Genomic DNA, 17,327 nt, shown 5'->3' with positions numbered 1-17,327 from the left:
TCGGTGAAGGGATCTATGTTCTTGGTCACGCTCTTGCAAAGCATTCGCAAGTTTGCGCTGACAAAGACAAGGTCATTGGCATGCTCTACCCCGAGTCAGTTCCTCTTCCTAGAGGCAATGTGGCTATAGGTGCTCCAAAGTTGCTCCAAGCAAGAGGTGGCTAAGTATGCGAATGGCCAGCTACTGTAGCTCTGGTCCATCCGAACCAAAGTTCTCCCACCATAGAGTGGCACCAACTTTGAAGCAGTTGATCTGTGCATCATGACAACCATAGCAGCCATGAAATGACCTGGACATGGAAAGCTGGTCCCTAATCTTGCGCCTTACCGATGCATCAAGCACAAGACGGTCCAAGATGATCCTCCACCCAACGCTCACCTCCCAGTCGCTCTCCTGCTTGTTGCCTTGAAATTCTAGGTCCACCACATAAGTTGTTGCATGCAATGGAGAGTAGTAGGAATTCCACCTTCCTAGACACAAGACACGGATCTCCTCGTATTTGTCTTCGTCAAGCACGAAGTCTTTCAACTTCTCTATCATGCGATCCATGGCCTCGTAGACCTTGCCTATGCATGGTTGCATAACGTCTACAATCCTCAATAGGTGGACTATGGGCCTCACCATAGTATCCGTGGTCTTCGCACTCCCCCACCAAGAGGCGTCATCCACCCATAACCTACACTCTCGTCCAGTGTTTGTATAGGACTCTTGCATGTTGACAAACTCGTCGCTAAGGGAAAGCCCCCTCAAAGCACCACTACAATCCTTCAAACTGCCCAACATGAGGAAGTTGTAGGCAAACCGGGTGTCGGAATATTTGAGGAGAGAGAGAGAGAGAACCTCTTATTGAACTCATGCCGAAGTCGTCGGTGGTTGAGGACATGGGTGACCATGGTGTTGGCCTCCTTAATGAGCAGGCTGATCCATAGCAATGTCCCTATGTCCTTGAGGAGGTTGTTTAGGCAATGAGCCATACAAAAGGACACCGTTACATGTCCATATTGTAAGGCCAGCGAGGAGTGCAGTGACAAACTTAACCATGTGTCCAAGAGATAAAGATATAGAGAGAGAGGAGAGAGAAGGGAATAGGGATCTTGCACAGTACACCACATTGAGCGGGGAATAGGCCCCGCCCCCTTTCAAGAATTTATTCAAGAACAATCTACTGGCACGTTGGCCAGGATCAATACAATCAATGAATACAAAACAAATAGATATGCCAATGTAGGATATCCAAGTCGATGTCGATGTCGAGGCACGAGATCTAAATGCCAAGCACACCACGGAGATGACCCACAAGTTTCACCAGGCTAGTACCAAATCTAATATCCAAATCCAAATCCAATGAATGCAAATCCAAATCCAAATCCAAGTCCAAGTCCAAGTCCAACACCTAAGTTCCATGTTTCATACCCAAACTTCATGTCCAAGCTATATATCCAAGTTCCATGTATAAGTTCCATGCTTCATGCCCAAGCTATATATCCAAGTTCCATGTGTAAGTTCCATACTTCATGCTTCATGCCCAAGCTTTATATCCAAGTTCCATGTGTAAGTTCCATACTTCATGCCCAAGCTTTATGTCCAAGTTCCATTTATGCCCAAGCTATATATCCAAGTTCCATGTGTAAGTTCCATGCTTCATGCCCAAGATTTATATCCAAGTTCCATGTGTAAATTTCATGCTTCATGCCCAAGCTATATATCCAAGTTCCATGTGTAAGTTCCATGCTTCATACCCAAGCTATATATCCAAGTTTCATGCTTCATGCCCAAGCTTTATGCTTCAAAAGCTAGGCAGCGGCTGGGCGGCGGTCGGGCGACGGCTAGGCAAAGCTTGGGCGGCGGCGGCCGGGGCTCTGGAGTGGCTGAGCTGGGCGGCGACAGCTCTGAGGGGGCTGAGCTGGGCGACAGCCGGGCTGAGGGGCTAGCAACGGCGGGTGGATGAAGATTAGGGTCTCCTTGCTCTCCACAAGCTTGATGCCCAACACAAGAGGGCTCTAGCTTCTTTTATACTTGGGGAGCGCCTTGCTTTTTGCCAAAAAGACATCATGCTTTTACTTTGTCTTTTTATGCTTTGCTTTTCCCTTTTTGCCTTTGCTTTTGCTCTTTTTACTTTTATTAATAAACTATTACTCAACTTTTGGTGCTTTGCTTTTTTGGCTTTAAGGCCTTGCTTTTTTAGCCTTAGAGCTGCTTTTTGAGAAAGCGCCTTTTAGCTTTTTGGTTCGGCTTAGTCTCCTCTTTCCAATGGTGTCCTTGGCTCACAGTCAACCCTATTTGACTTTTTGCTTTTTCTTGTTTTTTGAGCAAGAATGGTGCTTTTTCTTAATCAATTCTCATGGACTCTGTCCCCATGTCTTCTTCCACCTGTCTAGTTGTCCGGAAATGGTTTCATCATGTGAAATAGAGCTAGGAGGACCAAATAGTTACATTCCCTCCCTCTCACAATTGTCCTCAACTACAGACTACAAGTGTTCCAAGCATGTCCACATCTTCCAAGTACTTCCATATGTCCCTGGTATATCCATATATTCATGGTATATCCATATGTTCCTGGTACATCCATATGTTTCAAAGTACATTAAGTACATCCATATGTTTCAAGGTACTAGCCCCATCTGGTGAGCTTGTGCATCTGGTCTTTCCCCATATCTGTGGTGTCATTTGCTCAACTAGCAACATCTCAATGCCTTTGATGGTACATCTTCATGGCCTGTCATATGTGTTTAATATAATAAATGCATACTTACCTCCTGCAAAAACTAGACACAAGCTAGTCAACAAACAAGTATGCATCATTCGCGTCTACTGGGTATTTCAGGTACTGGCCAGGTAGGCTAGAGCCTAATGGACTATCACATGCCATAAATCCAAGCATTGTCCACACATCAAAAATAGCACACAAAGTCAAAGAAATTCAAACATACATCAATATGCAGTGCACAAGTAATGATCCTCCTATTCATGGATTGTCATGTCTGGTTTCATCAAAACCTGGTCACTACGACCGCTCAAACTATCCTCAAGGCCATCTGGTCACTAGGACCGCCCGAGAGTTCATCAATAGTCATCTCGGCTATCTGGTCACATTGACCGCCTGACTTTGAAATCCAATACAGTCATCTAGGCAATCTAGTCGCAATGACCGCCTGACTGCGAAATCCAATACAGTCATCTGGGCCATCTGGTCGCAATGAACACTCGACTGCGAAATCCAATAGTCATCTGGGCCATCTGGTCGCAATGACCGCCCGACTGTGAAATCCAAGATATCTGGCATCGTTGCCATCCAATGGGTCATCTAGCATCGTTGCCTCCCATATACAAATCTTGCTCCTTAGGCTATCCGGCATCGTTGCCACCCACTGGAGCATGTCCAAGTAACCATTTTAAGGAGAATAATGGTCAGTTCCAATTCCAATATATATATATATATATACAATGAAGAGAGCTAGAGGCACAAAGTATATCTGGATAGTCCTAGAAGTACTTCTCTGATATCCATTTCGCATTCAATAGCAAATAATTCTTGAATTCCAAGAGGAACTTTCTGACCACGGCCAAAGCTTGAAGTGTAGTCAAGGTATCTCTATGCCCCACGTAGGGAGGAGCATGGCCCTCTTCCATTACTTTGACCTCAATTCCTTGTGTTACACATGACCTAGGTTTGTATCATAAGAAAACCCTTCTTGATGACATAAAAAGTCACCAACTCTCTATTCTATAATCTGTTCCAAAACATCTTTGAAATCCTCTTTGGTAGCATAAGGATCTTTCATCAAAGTAAAATCCATATGGTAACCCATAGAAACCTCGTGGCTCAAGGATCTTCGAGATAGAGCATCTGCTACTTTGTTGTCTTTACCATGGATATGCATAATCTGAAAATTAATTTGGACCAAAAAACTAGCCCATCTTATATGCTTTTCTGATATCTTAGGTTGAGACAAAATACCTATGACTTTGATGATCCGTCTTGATAACAAACTCGACACCCATAAGATAGTGCTTCCAAATCTTTAAAGCATGAATGATAGCCATCAATTCTTTCCCGTAAGTGAATGCAGTCTTTTCGGCTCCTTGAAGTCTTCAACTCTCATAGACCACAGCAACCGAAATCCCACGGCTTTCTCTGTCAAATCATGTAGTGAACTTACTACCACGGCAAGCCACTTGATAAACCTCCTGTAATAACAGCATAAGCCAAGGAAACTTCGAACTGCATGCACACTAGTCAACTTTGGCCATTCCATAATAGCCTTGACCTTATTAGGATCCATCCTAACCATAGTTGCAATGAAACGCGTTTCATTCAACTTGAATGAAACGAAACGTTTCATACGAATGAAACGCGTTTCATTCGTGTCCACCTGGGAACTGTACGATTTAAGCGTTTTTTATCCAAATTCTTTAGTTTTAACTTGAAAACATGTTTTAATGTGTAAATGATGCATGTTTAATATTGTTTTGCAGGGAAGGCAATATATTTTTTACATATTATAAACTTATATATGAATTTTGGGGCCTGTAACCCCCCTGTTTTGTATGAAACGCTTTTGAAACGTCTGGGATTTGAAAGAAACGTTTTTGAAACGTTTATGAAACGCATTTCATGAAACGCCTGGCAACTATGATCCTAATCCCTTACTTGGACACTATATGACCCAAGTAGTGAATCTCTGACAAAAAGAACTCACTCTTCTTGCCATTCACATACAATTTGCGCTTCCGCAATTCTTGAAATACCATATCCAAGTGCTTTCGATACTCTTCTTCGTTCTTTGAATGCACAATAATGTCATCAAAGAAAGTAGCTGCAAACTTTCTATGTGCTCGAAATATTCTTTCCATCATTCGGTTGAAAGTAGCCGAGGCATTGGTAAGACCAAAAGGCATCACCAAATACTCATAGAGTCCAAAGGTAGTCCTGAATGCGGTCTTGTGAACGTCCTCTGGAACAATCTTGACTTGATGGTAACCACTCTTCAAGTAGATCCTACTAAAGACAATGGCTCCATCCAATCTATCTAGGATATCATCAATCCTACAAATAGGAAACTTGTTCTTCACAGTGATCTTGTTAAGAGCCCTGTAATTAATACACATACACTAAGAACCATCCTTTTTCTGAACCAATAAGACTGGGAAGCAAAAAGATAATGAGCTAGGTCTAATCGAACCCTTTTCCAATAGCTCCGTCATTTGCTTCATAATCTTCTCTTGTTGAGTTTCTTGGGATGATGTCAATTTGATGATCTTCCAATCTCTCTAGTTTCTTACTTTGGCTTGTCGGGACAATTTGCAGCCAAGTGTCCCTTCTTTCCCTTACCTGTTCCGAAGAAGCGGCATCTCAGATAGCAAACCTATGAGTAGCCTCCTTGTCTCCTCCAAGAGAAATAGACCGAGTAGCTCTAGATCCTTCTGAGATAAGCTTTAGCAACTTCAACTCCTTTGGCTTCGATGGCTCGATAGTTGATGAAATCTTCAAACATTTCAGCCCTTCTTTGGTCTCGTTCCCTCTTAGTTCTCCAAGCAAGAAATTCTTCGTCTCTGAGAAATTGTCTGAAGTGCTGAAGGTCATGGTACTCTTCTAATGACACGGCTGCGGTCTCATGAGTAACGACCCTGGTTCTTATCTTGAAGTCCTAGATCGTCCTGATATCTATTCCCTTCATTAGACCCTTGGTTTCCCTCTTCTCTCGACATGGCTATGTCACCTCAAGAAAGTTTCTTCAAGAGAAATCCAGCTCTGATACCACTATAAGCCCAGCGGGGCGTGCAGTGACAGACTCAACCATGTGTCCAAGAGATAAAGATATAGAGAGAGAGGAGAGAGAGAAGGGAATAGGGATCTTGCACAATACACCGCATTGAGCGGGGAACAGGCCCCGCCCTCTTTCAATAATTTATTCATGAACAATTCACAGGCACACTGGCCAGGATCAATACAATCAATAATTTATTCAGGAACAATTCACGGGCACACTGGCCAGGATCAATACAATCAATGAATACAAAACAAACAGATATGCCAATGTAGGATATCCAAGTCGATGTCGATGTCAAGGCACGAGATCTCTGATGCTGAGCACACCATGGGGATGACCCACAAGTATCTCTCACCGGGCTAGTACCAAATCTAATATCCAAATCCAAGTCCAAGTCCAAGTACAAGTCCAAGTCCAGATCTAAGTGCAAGTCCAGATCCAAGTCCAGATCTAAGTCCAAGTCCACAATCTAAGTTCAAATCCAAATCCAAGTCCAAGTCCAACATCTAAGTGCAAATCCAAATCCAAGTCCAAATCCAAGTCCAAGTCCAAGTCCAGATCTAAGTGCAAGTCTAAATCCAAGTCCAAATCCAAGTCCAAGTCCAAGTCCAAGTCCAACATCTAAGTTCCATGTTTCATACCCAAAACTTCGTGCCCAAGCTATATATCCAAGTTCCATGTGTAAGTTCCATGCTTCATGTCCAAGCTATATATCCAAGTTCCATGTGTAAGTTCCATGCTTCATGCCCAAGCTTTATATCCAGGTTCCATGTGTAAGTTCCATGATTCATACCCAAGCTTTATGCCCAAGCTATATATCCAAGTTCCATGTGTAAGTTCCATGCTTCACGCCCAAGCTATATATCCAAGTTCCGTGTGTAAGTTCCATGCTTCATGCCCAAGCTTTATGCTTCCAAAGCTGGTCGACGGCTGGGCGGCAGCCGAGGCTCTGGAGGGGGCGGTGGCCAAGCTGAGTTGAGCAACGGCTCAGCTGAGGGGGCTGAGCTGGGCGGAAGTGGCGGCGGGTGGATGAAGATGGGGTCTCCTTGCTTTCCACAAGCTTGATGCCCAAAACAAGAGGGCTCTAGCTTCTTTTATACTTGGGAAGCGCCTTGCTTTTTGCCAAAAAGCCATCATGCTTTTGCTTTGCCTTTTTATGCTTTTCTTCTCCCTGCCTTTGCTTTTGCTCTTTTTACTTTTATTAATAAAATATTACTCAACTGTTGGTGCTTTGCTTTTCTGGCTTTAAGGCCTTGCTTTTTAGCCAGTTGCTTTTTGAGAAAGCACCTTTTAGCTTTTTGGTCCGGCTGAGTCTCCTCTTTCCAATGGTGCACTTGGCTCGCGGTCAACCTTGTTTGACTTTTTGCTTTTTGACCAAGAATGGTGCCATACTCCGCAATCTTCCTAACCATGGCCTTGAAGTGTTTCGACCTATTCAAGAAAGCAATTTACTAATGAGAAGGGGACTAGTATGATGAAAACATGAATGATGAATCAGCGATCGCACTTACCTAGCCGCTTGAAAGGCAATGTGGTTGTGGAAGAAGAAGCGGGCCACCGCCATATCCACCACCTCCTTCAACTTGGGGTTCCAATTCTCCCCCAAGTGTAGATTGTCGTCGTGGGCCACGCGAGAGTTGAGAGGCCATGGAGATGGAGGGTGTCGGCGTGATGGCTGGAGCAACATTCCGACTCGATGGTAAAGGTGATGGCGTGCATGATGCCGATCCACCACATGACTCCATCATAGAGGCTTGAGTTCCTCTCCCCATCGTCGCGGGATCCACGGCCACTCGTGGTGTCCTTCTTGAAGCTTCGACTGCCTCGTAGATTGCAAGCTTGTCGAGAAGTTTCCGTCTCTTTTCGGGCATGACATTCGTGCAAAACCGCACCTCATGCCCACTGAAACCGGCCTCTGATAGAAAACCAGAGTGCGGTAGGAGCAATCACCCGTCCACTTGTAGTCTAGATGATAAACAAAACACAGATTGGAGCTAGAGTGCCCAAATCTGAAAACACAGCGACACCTGTTGGCCCCAAAGCTTGGCGCCCCTTGCGGTATTTCTTTATTCAATTAAAATAATATGAATGGCTGAGTACAACACAAAGACCAGCCAAGAGTTTACACCTGTAAGTCCAATCTGACGGCCCACAAATCCTTCTCAGCACAGAGGATCTATGCACACAGATCTGTGTCTTCAAACAACACACTGTGCCTCCCTCTGATCAGCCAAGATCACTAAGCAGGCCAGCCATGGGCATACATCTGGCATAACTCAAGTGCATGATACATCTTCTCAGCTCAAACATACATGTGCTGTCCAATCTCTGTCTTAATCCCTTGTCAATCTGCCATACCCCTCCTCTCACAAGGGGCCAGATAACACATATCTGCAACAGACATCAAGCAGTAGAAAGAGAGATAGATGAACAGAAACAGAGCTTACCAAGTTCAGCTCGTGAAACAACACTGGAGGAAGCAACAGCACCAATCTGTGCTTGCAGGCACTTGAATCCACAACCCTGCTTCACACGTGTGCTTGCACTTGCCTGTATCCTCCTCCTGAAGCTCACTCCTATGCTGTCCTTGAAAATACAGATCTGAAAATCAGCACTGTACCCGTCTGTACCGCCTCGGGATACGTGCCAGGAGTTGTACTTGCACAAACAGCCGGCTGTCCACTCTTGTACCTGCCTGAATCAGAGTAAACAGTCTGTCCAGCACCTGTTTGCACCACCTGCAGCAGCCTGCAGCAACTGTACTTGCTGTACTTGACTGTCCGTACACTGTATGGCAGTCGTACAGTAGGGTACGGGCTGTTGTACCTGCTGGTACAGTCTGTCCAGACCCTGTGCGCAGAGAATCCAGCAGAGAGAAGAAGACCCGCCGCCTGTACTAGAGAGAGAAAGAGAGTGCTTACACAGATCTGGCCGTACAGTGCTGTACGGCTGATCTACACTCAGAAAATCAGCAGCAGCACGCAGAAAAACAGCCGCCTTCCTCCTCTTGAGCTTTTCCACGCTAGAATTCAAGCGCATGAAGGAAACTCCTCTTTTGCTACACGATTCCCCAAAAAGGGAAGAGAGAGAGAGAAGAGAGAGAAAACTCCTCCCCAATTTAATCCCTAGGGCCCCAACTTTAATAAGTTCCTAGGGCCACTAAGGCCTAGGGGCAAACTCCAATAAACATTAAAACTTAATGTTTCTAGTTCCCCCCTTCACATCTAGGGATGTCCACACATCTTAAACTCTGTCCGGGCACCCCCCATGTGAATCATAAAATATTCTGACCCTGCAACCACCATGCCCACACTCTTCCTGCTCCATTTTCACAGGGCCATGACATACCCCCCTCTTGAAAGATGGCAAGCGTCCTCGATTGCATTCTGGTGATGCATCAAAATATCCAAAGTGAAATATACAATATGGCAAGATCAGCGTCCCAATCTCTCTGAGCCATACACATGTATCAACATTCACTGCAAACCAATGGCATAGTAATAGTCCAAGTTGTATACCACTGTGAACCATACATATCCACAAAAAATCTCCATGTGACTAGTACACATATATCATAGAAGTCCCATAAACAGATGTACTGTCAGCCTCAGTACCTTCGGATGAGATAAAATCTGCACCAAGCAACCTCTAGATGTCATCTGAGCCTGTCTGTATCAAGGGAGTGGAGGTGCTACCCCCCTCTTGAGCATCAGGTAATGCTCCAGACCCGTGCTCTGCTGAACCTGAATGAGCCACAATAAGAGTCGGCTCTAACTCAAAGGCATCGAGATAAAGCTGCAAAACCTAAGGTGAATCTGTTAAGTCACCTTCCTCCATCCACTTCGCATCCATCGGTGAATAGTTCTTGAACTTCACAAGATAGCGACGGGAAACTTTACCTCGTACCTTCCTTTCTTTATGTGCCACTATCTGCTCTGGAATCAGAACCTCATCAAGTTCCTCAACTTCCGGCTGAGCCTCATCTGATACATCCTCAGGCACATCCCCACGGAAAGGTCTAAGAAGACTCACGTGAAAAGCATTGTGAATCCTCCAGTGATCTGGTAACTTCAAACGATAGGTTACCTCACCAATCTTTTCCAAAACCTGAAAAGGCCCATAATATCGCATGCTCAACTTAGGGAATAAGCGCTCTTTACCCTTCATCTTCTTGAGTCTAGCCTTTTCAAAACGCAAAAGAACCCAATCACCCAATGCAAACTGTAAATCACGTCTGTGACGGTCTGCGGCTTTCTTTTGCTTCTGCTGAGTTTTCTGGAGGGCCAACTTAACTCTCCGATAAGCTTCATCCAAGCTCTCCACATACTGATCAGCCTCAAAGATCTTATCCTTTGTATGCAAAATGGGTGGAACCTTCTTCCCTCCTTCTACAATCTCAAAAGGCGCCTTGCCTGTCGAGCTATGTACAGTGTTGTTATATGCAAACTCCACCAAAGGAAGATACTTTTCCCATTGTTGCTTGTGCTCTGACACATAACACTTGAGAAGATCCAACACTGTAGAGTTAGCCTCTTCTGACTGACCATCTGTCTGTGGATGAAATGACGATGAAAACTTGAGAGTTGTACCCATGTTGTCAAACAACCCTCTGAAACGAGACCCAAGCAGGGGTCACCCCTTCCTGGACTCACTTCTCCAGTTAGCACTTTAATATACACTCTTAAAAGACAATAGCACAAGACAAAATAGCAAAAAGTAATTAACAACTCTGAGCATAGATAGATGACACCACACTGAGGCCGGAACGGCCGGCCCCCCCCCCAAGGAAATGATATTATTACTTGGGAGAATTTGTTACAAGTACACGGGCCCAAGGCCAGATTTCCAATAAGCACTGCACAATGAAAACAAAGTATCAAACCCAAACATGTTTGTTGATGCCGAGTCTGAAGTCACCAAGGGCTGCCCCGTCCATAGCACCTTCCAGAGTCACACTTCGCGTGCAATCCACCCGTTCCTGGCACTACGGATCACGCCGTGCCAGTCCTAGCGATGGGGCACCCTCACGGAGTTGACTCGGTGAATGGAAGAGGAGTCCAGACATAGGAGAGCAGGAGAATTCCTCATTCTTCGCGATGAAAATCTTCTGGAGCCACCCGTACCTGCTGTTGTACCTGCTGTACCTGCTGTACGACCAGAATCAGCAATTAATGAAGGTACTGTACCTGCTGTACCTGCTGGTGTACCTGCTGTACCTGCTGTACGACCAAAATCAGCAATTAATGAAGGTACTGTACCTGCTGTACCTGCTGTACCTGCTGGTGTACCTGCTGTACCTGCTGTACGACCAGAATCAGCAATTAATGAAGGTACTGTACCTGCTGTACCTGCTGGTGTACCTGCTGTACCTGCTGTACGACCAGTTTCATGAGAACAATGAGTGCTCCAGCCTGTTTTCTCTAAATCCCAGCCAACAATTGTGTTTTCCTTCCTCCAAAATGCAAGGGAGAGGGCTGGAAGTGAGGCGCCTTCCTCCCATGCAAAGAATTGGGTGTGGTAGGTGGGGTAGGTGGCCAACCCCCACCCCACATGCTATAAAAGGGTGCCCAGGCCAAAAGAAGGTGCCCACACTTATAAAGTGTCCACCTACTTTTAATGAAGTATGAAACCTGTAAGTTATAAGACTTATAACTTAAAACTCTTATTAAAATAAGGATTTCCCACCTGTTCACACGCCACAAAACCTGTCAGAAGACAAGGCATTCCACGGCTCACGGGAGGGCGTCCCCGACCCCTGAGCTAGACACACATGTCAAGCATGCAAACGAAACCAGTTCACGCGACAACATTTCAAAGGCAGGCAAACATGAGTGCACAATACAACATTGTTAAAGGATAATCTCCGTTCATGTACTTGCACAATACTTGACATTTCCGGGCACAAACAAGCCCACCGGAAAGTCAATTCCAGGTACACACACAGTGTACAATCCACCCGTCCCTGGCACTACGAATCACGCCGTGCCAGTCCTAGCGGTGGTAATCCAGAAACATACACCGTGTGCAATCCACCCGTCCCTGGCACTACGAATCACGCCGTGCCAGTCCTAGCGATGGAGCACCACTACGGAGTATGCTCATCCAGAGCCCAAAGCTCACACAAGAAGATAAGAGGACCATTAGATAGCTCAATGGTGACATCTCCCCGTCTTCTAAACAGTTGTCCGCAACTGAAAAGCTTCCAAATAGTCATGGAGAAGCTGCGGATAATCTTTGAAGTAGTCCTCATCAACCCACTTAGCATCAATGGGGAGATAGTTCTTGAACTTCACCAAATAGCGTCTTACAAGCTTGCCTGCAGATAGCTTACGCTCTTTATGGAACACAATCTGCTCCGGTTGCAAAATCTCTTCCAACTCATCCACTTCTGGTGGATCCTCAATGATAGGAAGACTTGGTTCCGGACCCACATACTTTCGTAAGAGGCTAACATGGAAAGCATTATGTATCTTCCAATGGGATGGCAATGCTAAACGAAAAGCAACTTCATTGATCTGCTCAATGACCTTGAAAGGCCCATAATACCTGGATGAGAGCTTGGGAAACATCCCCTCCTTACCAGATCTCTTACGGAGTCTAGCTTTTTCGAATTTCAGCAATACCCAATCATTTACCTTGACATCCAAATGCTTTCTATGCTTGTCTGCAGCCTTCTTATGCTTCTCTTGAGAACGGGCTATGGCTGTCCGTACCTGTGCAAAGGCAACATCCAAGTCCCTGACAAAGTCATCAGCAGCAAAAATCTCATCCTTAGTACGTAGGATGGGAGGCAATACCACTTTGCCATAAACTATCTCAAAGGGAGCCTTCCCAGTAGAAGCATGCACCGTGTTATTGTATGCAAACTCCACAAGTGGCAAATACTTTTCCCACAAAGTCTTTTGATCAGCCACATAGCATTTGAGAAGGTCCAATACGGCTGAATTTGCTGCTTCACTTTGACCATCGGATTGAGGATGAAAAGCGGATGAAAAATTCAGCTTTGTGCCCATATTGTCAAAAAGTGCTCTCCAGAAGAGACTGGTAGTTCGAGGATCACGGTCACCCACAATAGATTTAGGCATGCCATGATGCTTGAATACCTGTGATAAGAAAACTTTTGCCATATGATCTGCCTTGATCGTCTTCTTGACCGGCAAGAAATGAGCTTGCTTACTAAACCGGTCAACGATAGTCCATATAGCATCATTACCTTGCTGAGTGCGAGGCAAATCCATGATGAAATCCATAGCTATACTCTCCCATGGCTGCGAGGGAAATAGGCAATGGTAGAAGCAATCCAGGAGACTTCTGACGATCAAACTTGACCTTTTGGCAAGTGAGGCAAGCACGTACATAAGCCTCAATGTCCTTCCTCATCCCTGGCCAAAAGAAGTAGCGTTCTACCATATGAGTAGTAGGTAGAATACCTCTATGTCCTGCATACGGTGGAGCATGGCATTCTTCCAACACTTTTTGCCTCAAATCTGTGAGCACACAAAGGCAATTATCTTTAAGGAGATACCCATCTTTGATCACATATGATGCATGAGTATGACCAGCCACCAAATCAGCCCATAAATCTGAAAAATCAGCATCTATATGGTACTTATTTTGCATAGATGACAAGTCTCCATGAGAGGCAATTGAGATAGAAGCTACATACGGCCTTCGAGACAATGCATCGGCCACCACATTCTTCTTTCCCGGTGTATGCACAATCTGAAAATGAAACATAGAGAGGAAATTTGCCATCCGCATATGCTTCTCTGAGAGCTTAGTTTGTGTGAGAAAATACCGTAAGCTTTGGTTGTCGGTCTTCACCATAAACTCTGCACCCAGAAGATAGTGCTTCCAAATGGTCAATGCATGAATCACTGCCAATAGCTCCTTCTCATAGATCCCCAAAGAAAGCTCCGTATCACGCAAACGGCGGCTCTCAAATGCCACGGGGTGTCCTTCCTGGTTTAGGACAGCACCTAAACAATCTCCACATGCATCACATTCCACAAAGAATGGCTTGTGCAAGTCAGGAATGATCAACACGGGCCCAGATATGATTGCATCCTTTAATGAATAGAAAGCTTTGCTTTCCAATGAAGTCCACTGAAAGGGGACTTTCTTCTTTGTCAACTGATGAAGAGGGGCAGCAATCAAAGCAAAATGCCATATGAACCGTCTATAGTATGAGCATAACCCAAGAAAACTACGAACCTCATGCACTGACTTGAGTTCAGGCCAATTCTTGATAGCCTCAATCTTGGCGGGATCCATTCGTATGCCATCTTGAGAAACAATATGCCCAAGATAATGAATTTCGGAGAGGAAGAACTCACTCTTCTTAGCATTGATGCGAAGTCTATGCTTTCGGAGTTCTTCAAAGACTATGGCCAAATGCTTTCTGTGCTCTTCTTCACTCTTGGAATAAACCAAGATGTCATCGAAGAAAACTCCAGTGAAAGATCGATGATCTCTAAAAATCCTGTCCATCATACGGTTAAAAGTGGCAGGAGCATTTGTAAGACCGAAAGGCATAACAAGATACTCATACAAACCAAATGCTGTCCTGAAAGCGGTCTTATGCACATCCTCTGGTACTACCCGTACTTGATGATATCCACTCTTCAAATCAATCCGGCTGAAATATGCCGAGCCATCCAATCTATCCAAAATATCATCAATGCGAGGAATAGGAAACCTATTCTTGATGGTTAGCTTATTTAGAGCCCGATAATCCACACACATACGATAAGAGAGATCCTTCTTCTGCACTAGAAGTACGGGAGAGCAATACGGTGAAGAGCTAGGGCGGATCAAACCTTTTTGCATGAGCTCATTGACTTGCTTCATGATCTCCTCCTGCTGTGAGGCACTCACACGGTATGCCGGCCTATTTGGTGGAGAACTGCCAGGCACAAGGTCTATACGATGATCCTCCGGCCGTGGTGGTGGTAGCTCCCCTGGAAGTGAATCTGTAAAGCAATCTTCATATTGTTTCAAAAATTCCAGCCTATCACATGTGAGAGAATCAAGAGAATGATCAACATGGTCTACTCTATCACGAACAAAAATCATGTACGAGCAAAGACCCTTTCTCATGGCTTTATTTATTTGAATGTGGGATACAATAGGGATAGAATTCCCTTCCACACCAGCATCAATAACATGCTCTTTACCCCTATGCATAAATGTGATCCGGTTGGTCTTGTAAGCCTTGCGAGGATCAAGACGGGAGTGCCAAGGCTTTCCAAGCAATACATCACACCCATTTAATGGTGCAATGAGGAAGTTCTCATGGTCCAAATATCCCTGAATATGCATGCGAAGCTTGCCAATAAGGGGTGTGACCTTGACTTGCTTGCCAACAAATGCACTTCCGGCCTCAATCTCCGGTCCCATGTCATCCACACTAATGCCCAATGCTGTAGCCATTTCCAATGATATGAAGTTGTCCGTGGCACAATCATCAAACATAAATAATGCAGGTTGATCTTTGAGCTGTCCCCATGCCTTGCATACCATCCTATCCAAAGCATCATGGGCTGTCCCCCCTTGTACATCGGGCACCATATGCACATTAACCTTGGTTTCCTTTGCATCCTCTTTGCCTGCTTTCTTTGGGCATTGCCGGACCATGTGATCTTTACTACCACAAGAAAAACACTTACCGTCACGTATATATTGCACCCTTTGTTCCGGAGTAAGTCCATAGTTAGGCCTTTTGTTGGGACGCTTCTTCTCTGAGGTACTTTCAGCTTTTGGAGCTCCCTTAACTTCATTGGAGTCCCTTTTTGGTGGCTGTCCACCCTTATGCAGATTTGGGACAGCCTTGTCCTTCCCCTTTTGAGCATGTCCATCTCTATAATTTTGCTTCAGCATTTGCTCCAATTGTTCGGTGGCCAAAGCAGCTGAAATGAGCTGTTGTAGAGTGTGGTTTGGGTACAACTCCAAGCCCGATTGGTAAACCGGTTGGAGTCCCGATTCAAACTTTCTCTTGCGTTCCTCATCATTTACCTTCATAGGCATGGCTATGCCTCCCATGTAAGGTAGAATCACGTCGGGATGTAATGGAAGGCTCCTCTTTGTGGACAGCAGATTTCAGCTTTGGAGAGGCTATCCCAGGCATGTCCACCAATGGAGATCTCTTTATAACAAGCTCCCCATCCTGGCCCTGCAATACATCACCCTTTTCCACTAAGAATGAAAGAGCTAGCTCACGAGGTTTCAGCCCTGATCCACGAGCCAAAGCTTCAAAGTCTTGAAAAACGGTTGCCTCCTTTTTCTTTGCATCTAGCACTTGTTGAATGTGTGGGTCCTCACGTAGGCTGGCCAATTCCATCTCCCTGGCATGGAGAAGCTCTCGCATACGCTGAATTTCAGCATTCATGGCACTTGGCTCTTGCTCTTGCTCTTGCATTTTCTCCTTGCCACGGGACGGCTGTCCCAACCATACATGATCACGGGCATAAGGCATCCGTCCACTTGCTTGTGTTCCACTGGAGTGCCCCTTTGAATTTGGCACTTCCTTGCTACTTGCTTGGCTAGCCATAATAAGAGTAAAGTCACTAATGGAGAGTGGTCAGGAAGCCTTTGGATCGTCTCCCAATGTAGAAAAAGGAAGATCCGTGCTCTGATACCACTGAAACGAGACCCAAGCAGGGGTCACCCCTTCCTGGACTCACTTCTCCAGTTAGCACTTTAATATACACTCTTAAAAGACAATAGCACAAGACAAAATAGCAAAAAGTAATAATATCATTTCCTTGGGGGGGGGCCGGCCGTTCCGGCCTCAGTGTGGTGTCATCTATCTATGCTCAGAGTTGTTAATTGCAGCGGAAGCGTGGTGGGCCCATAACCCACAGGTCCCAGGATCGAAACCTAGCTTTGATACCACTGAAACGAGACCCAAGCAGGGGTCACCCCTTCCTGGACTCACTTCTCCAGTTAGCACTTTAATATACACTCTTAAAAGACAATAGCACAAGACAAAATAGCAAAAAGTAATTAACAACTCTGAGCATAGATAGATGACACCACACTGAGGCCGGAACGGCCGGCCCCCCCCCAAGGAAATGATATTATTACTTGGGAGAATTTGTTACAAGTACACGGGCCCAAGGCCAGATTTCCAATAAGCAATGCACAATGAAAACAAAGTATCAAACCCAAACATGTTTGTTGATGCCGAGTCTGAAGTCACCAAGGGCTGCCCCGTCCATGGCACCTTCCAGAGTCACACTTCGCGTGCAATCCACCCGTCCCTGGCACTACGGATCACGCCGTGCCAGTCCTAGCGATGGGGCACCCTCACGGAGTTGACTCGGTGAATGGAAGAGGAGTCCAGACATAGGAGAGCAGGAGAATTCCTCATTCTTCGCGATGAAAATCTTCTGGAGCCACCGTACCTGCTGTTGTACCTGCTGTACCTGCTGTACGACCAGAATCAGCAATTAATGAAGGTACTGTACCTGCTGTACCTACTGGTGTACCTGCTGTACGACCAGAATCAGCAATTAATGAAGGTACTGTACCTGCTGTACCTGCTGGTGTACCTAC

General features: G+C 45.4%; 2 protein-coding genes across 4 annotated transcripts in view; both read right to left on the bottom strand.

Annotated features, from left to right (window-relative positions):
• Positions 1-17,327, bottom strand: part of LOC147631445 (uncharacterized) — a 178,369-nt gene that overhangs the window by 146,974 nt on the left and 14,068 nt on the right. The gene's annotated exons all lie outside the window — the stretch shown is intronic.
• On the bottom strand, positions 4,044-15,797 carry LOC147631446 (uncharacterized). Its single transcript, XM_086809921.1, has 8 exons — positions 13,570-15,797; positions 13,438-13,493; positions 13,202-13,258; positions 12,080-12,372; positions 5,184-5,332; positions 4,903-5,092; positions 4,652-4,782; positions 4,044-4,188 (listed from the first exon to the last, which is right to left on the bottom strand). The coding sequence occupies exons 1-8, from the start codon at positions 15,795-15,797 to the stop codon at positions 4,044-4,046; spliced, it is 3,249 nt and encodes a 1,082-aa protein (XP_086666047.1).

This window comes from Cibotium barometz, chromosome 15 (genome assembly GCF_041138505.1).
Source record: "Cibotium barometz isolate CiBa-2024 chromosome 15, ASM4113850v1, whole genome shotgun sequence".
In the NCBI taxonomy this organism is placed as follows: domain Eukaryota; kingdom Viridiplantae; phylum Streptophyta; class Polypodiopsida; order Cyatheales; family Cibotiaceae; genus Cibotium; species Cibotium barometz.
The sequence above is the reverse complement of the archived record's forward strand: the minus strand, read 5'-3'. Positions and strand labels throughout refer to the sequence as shown.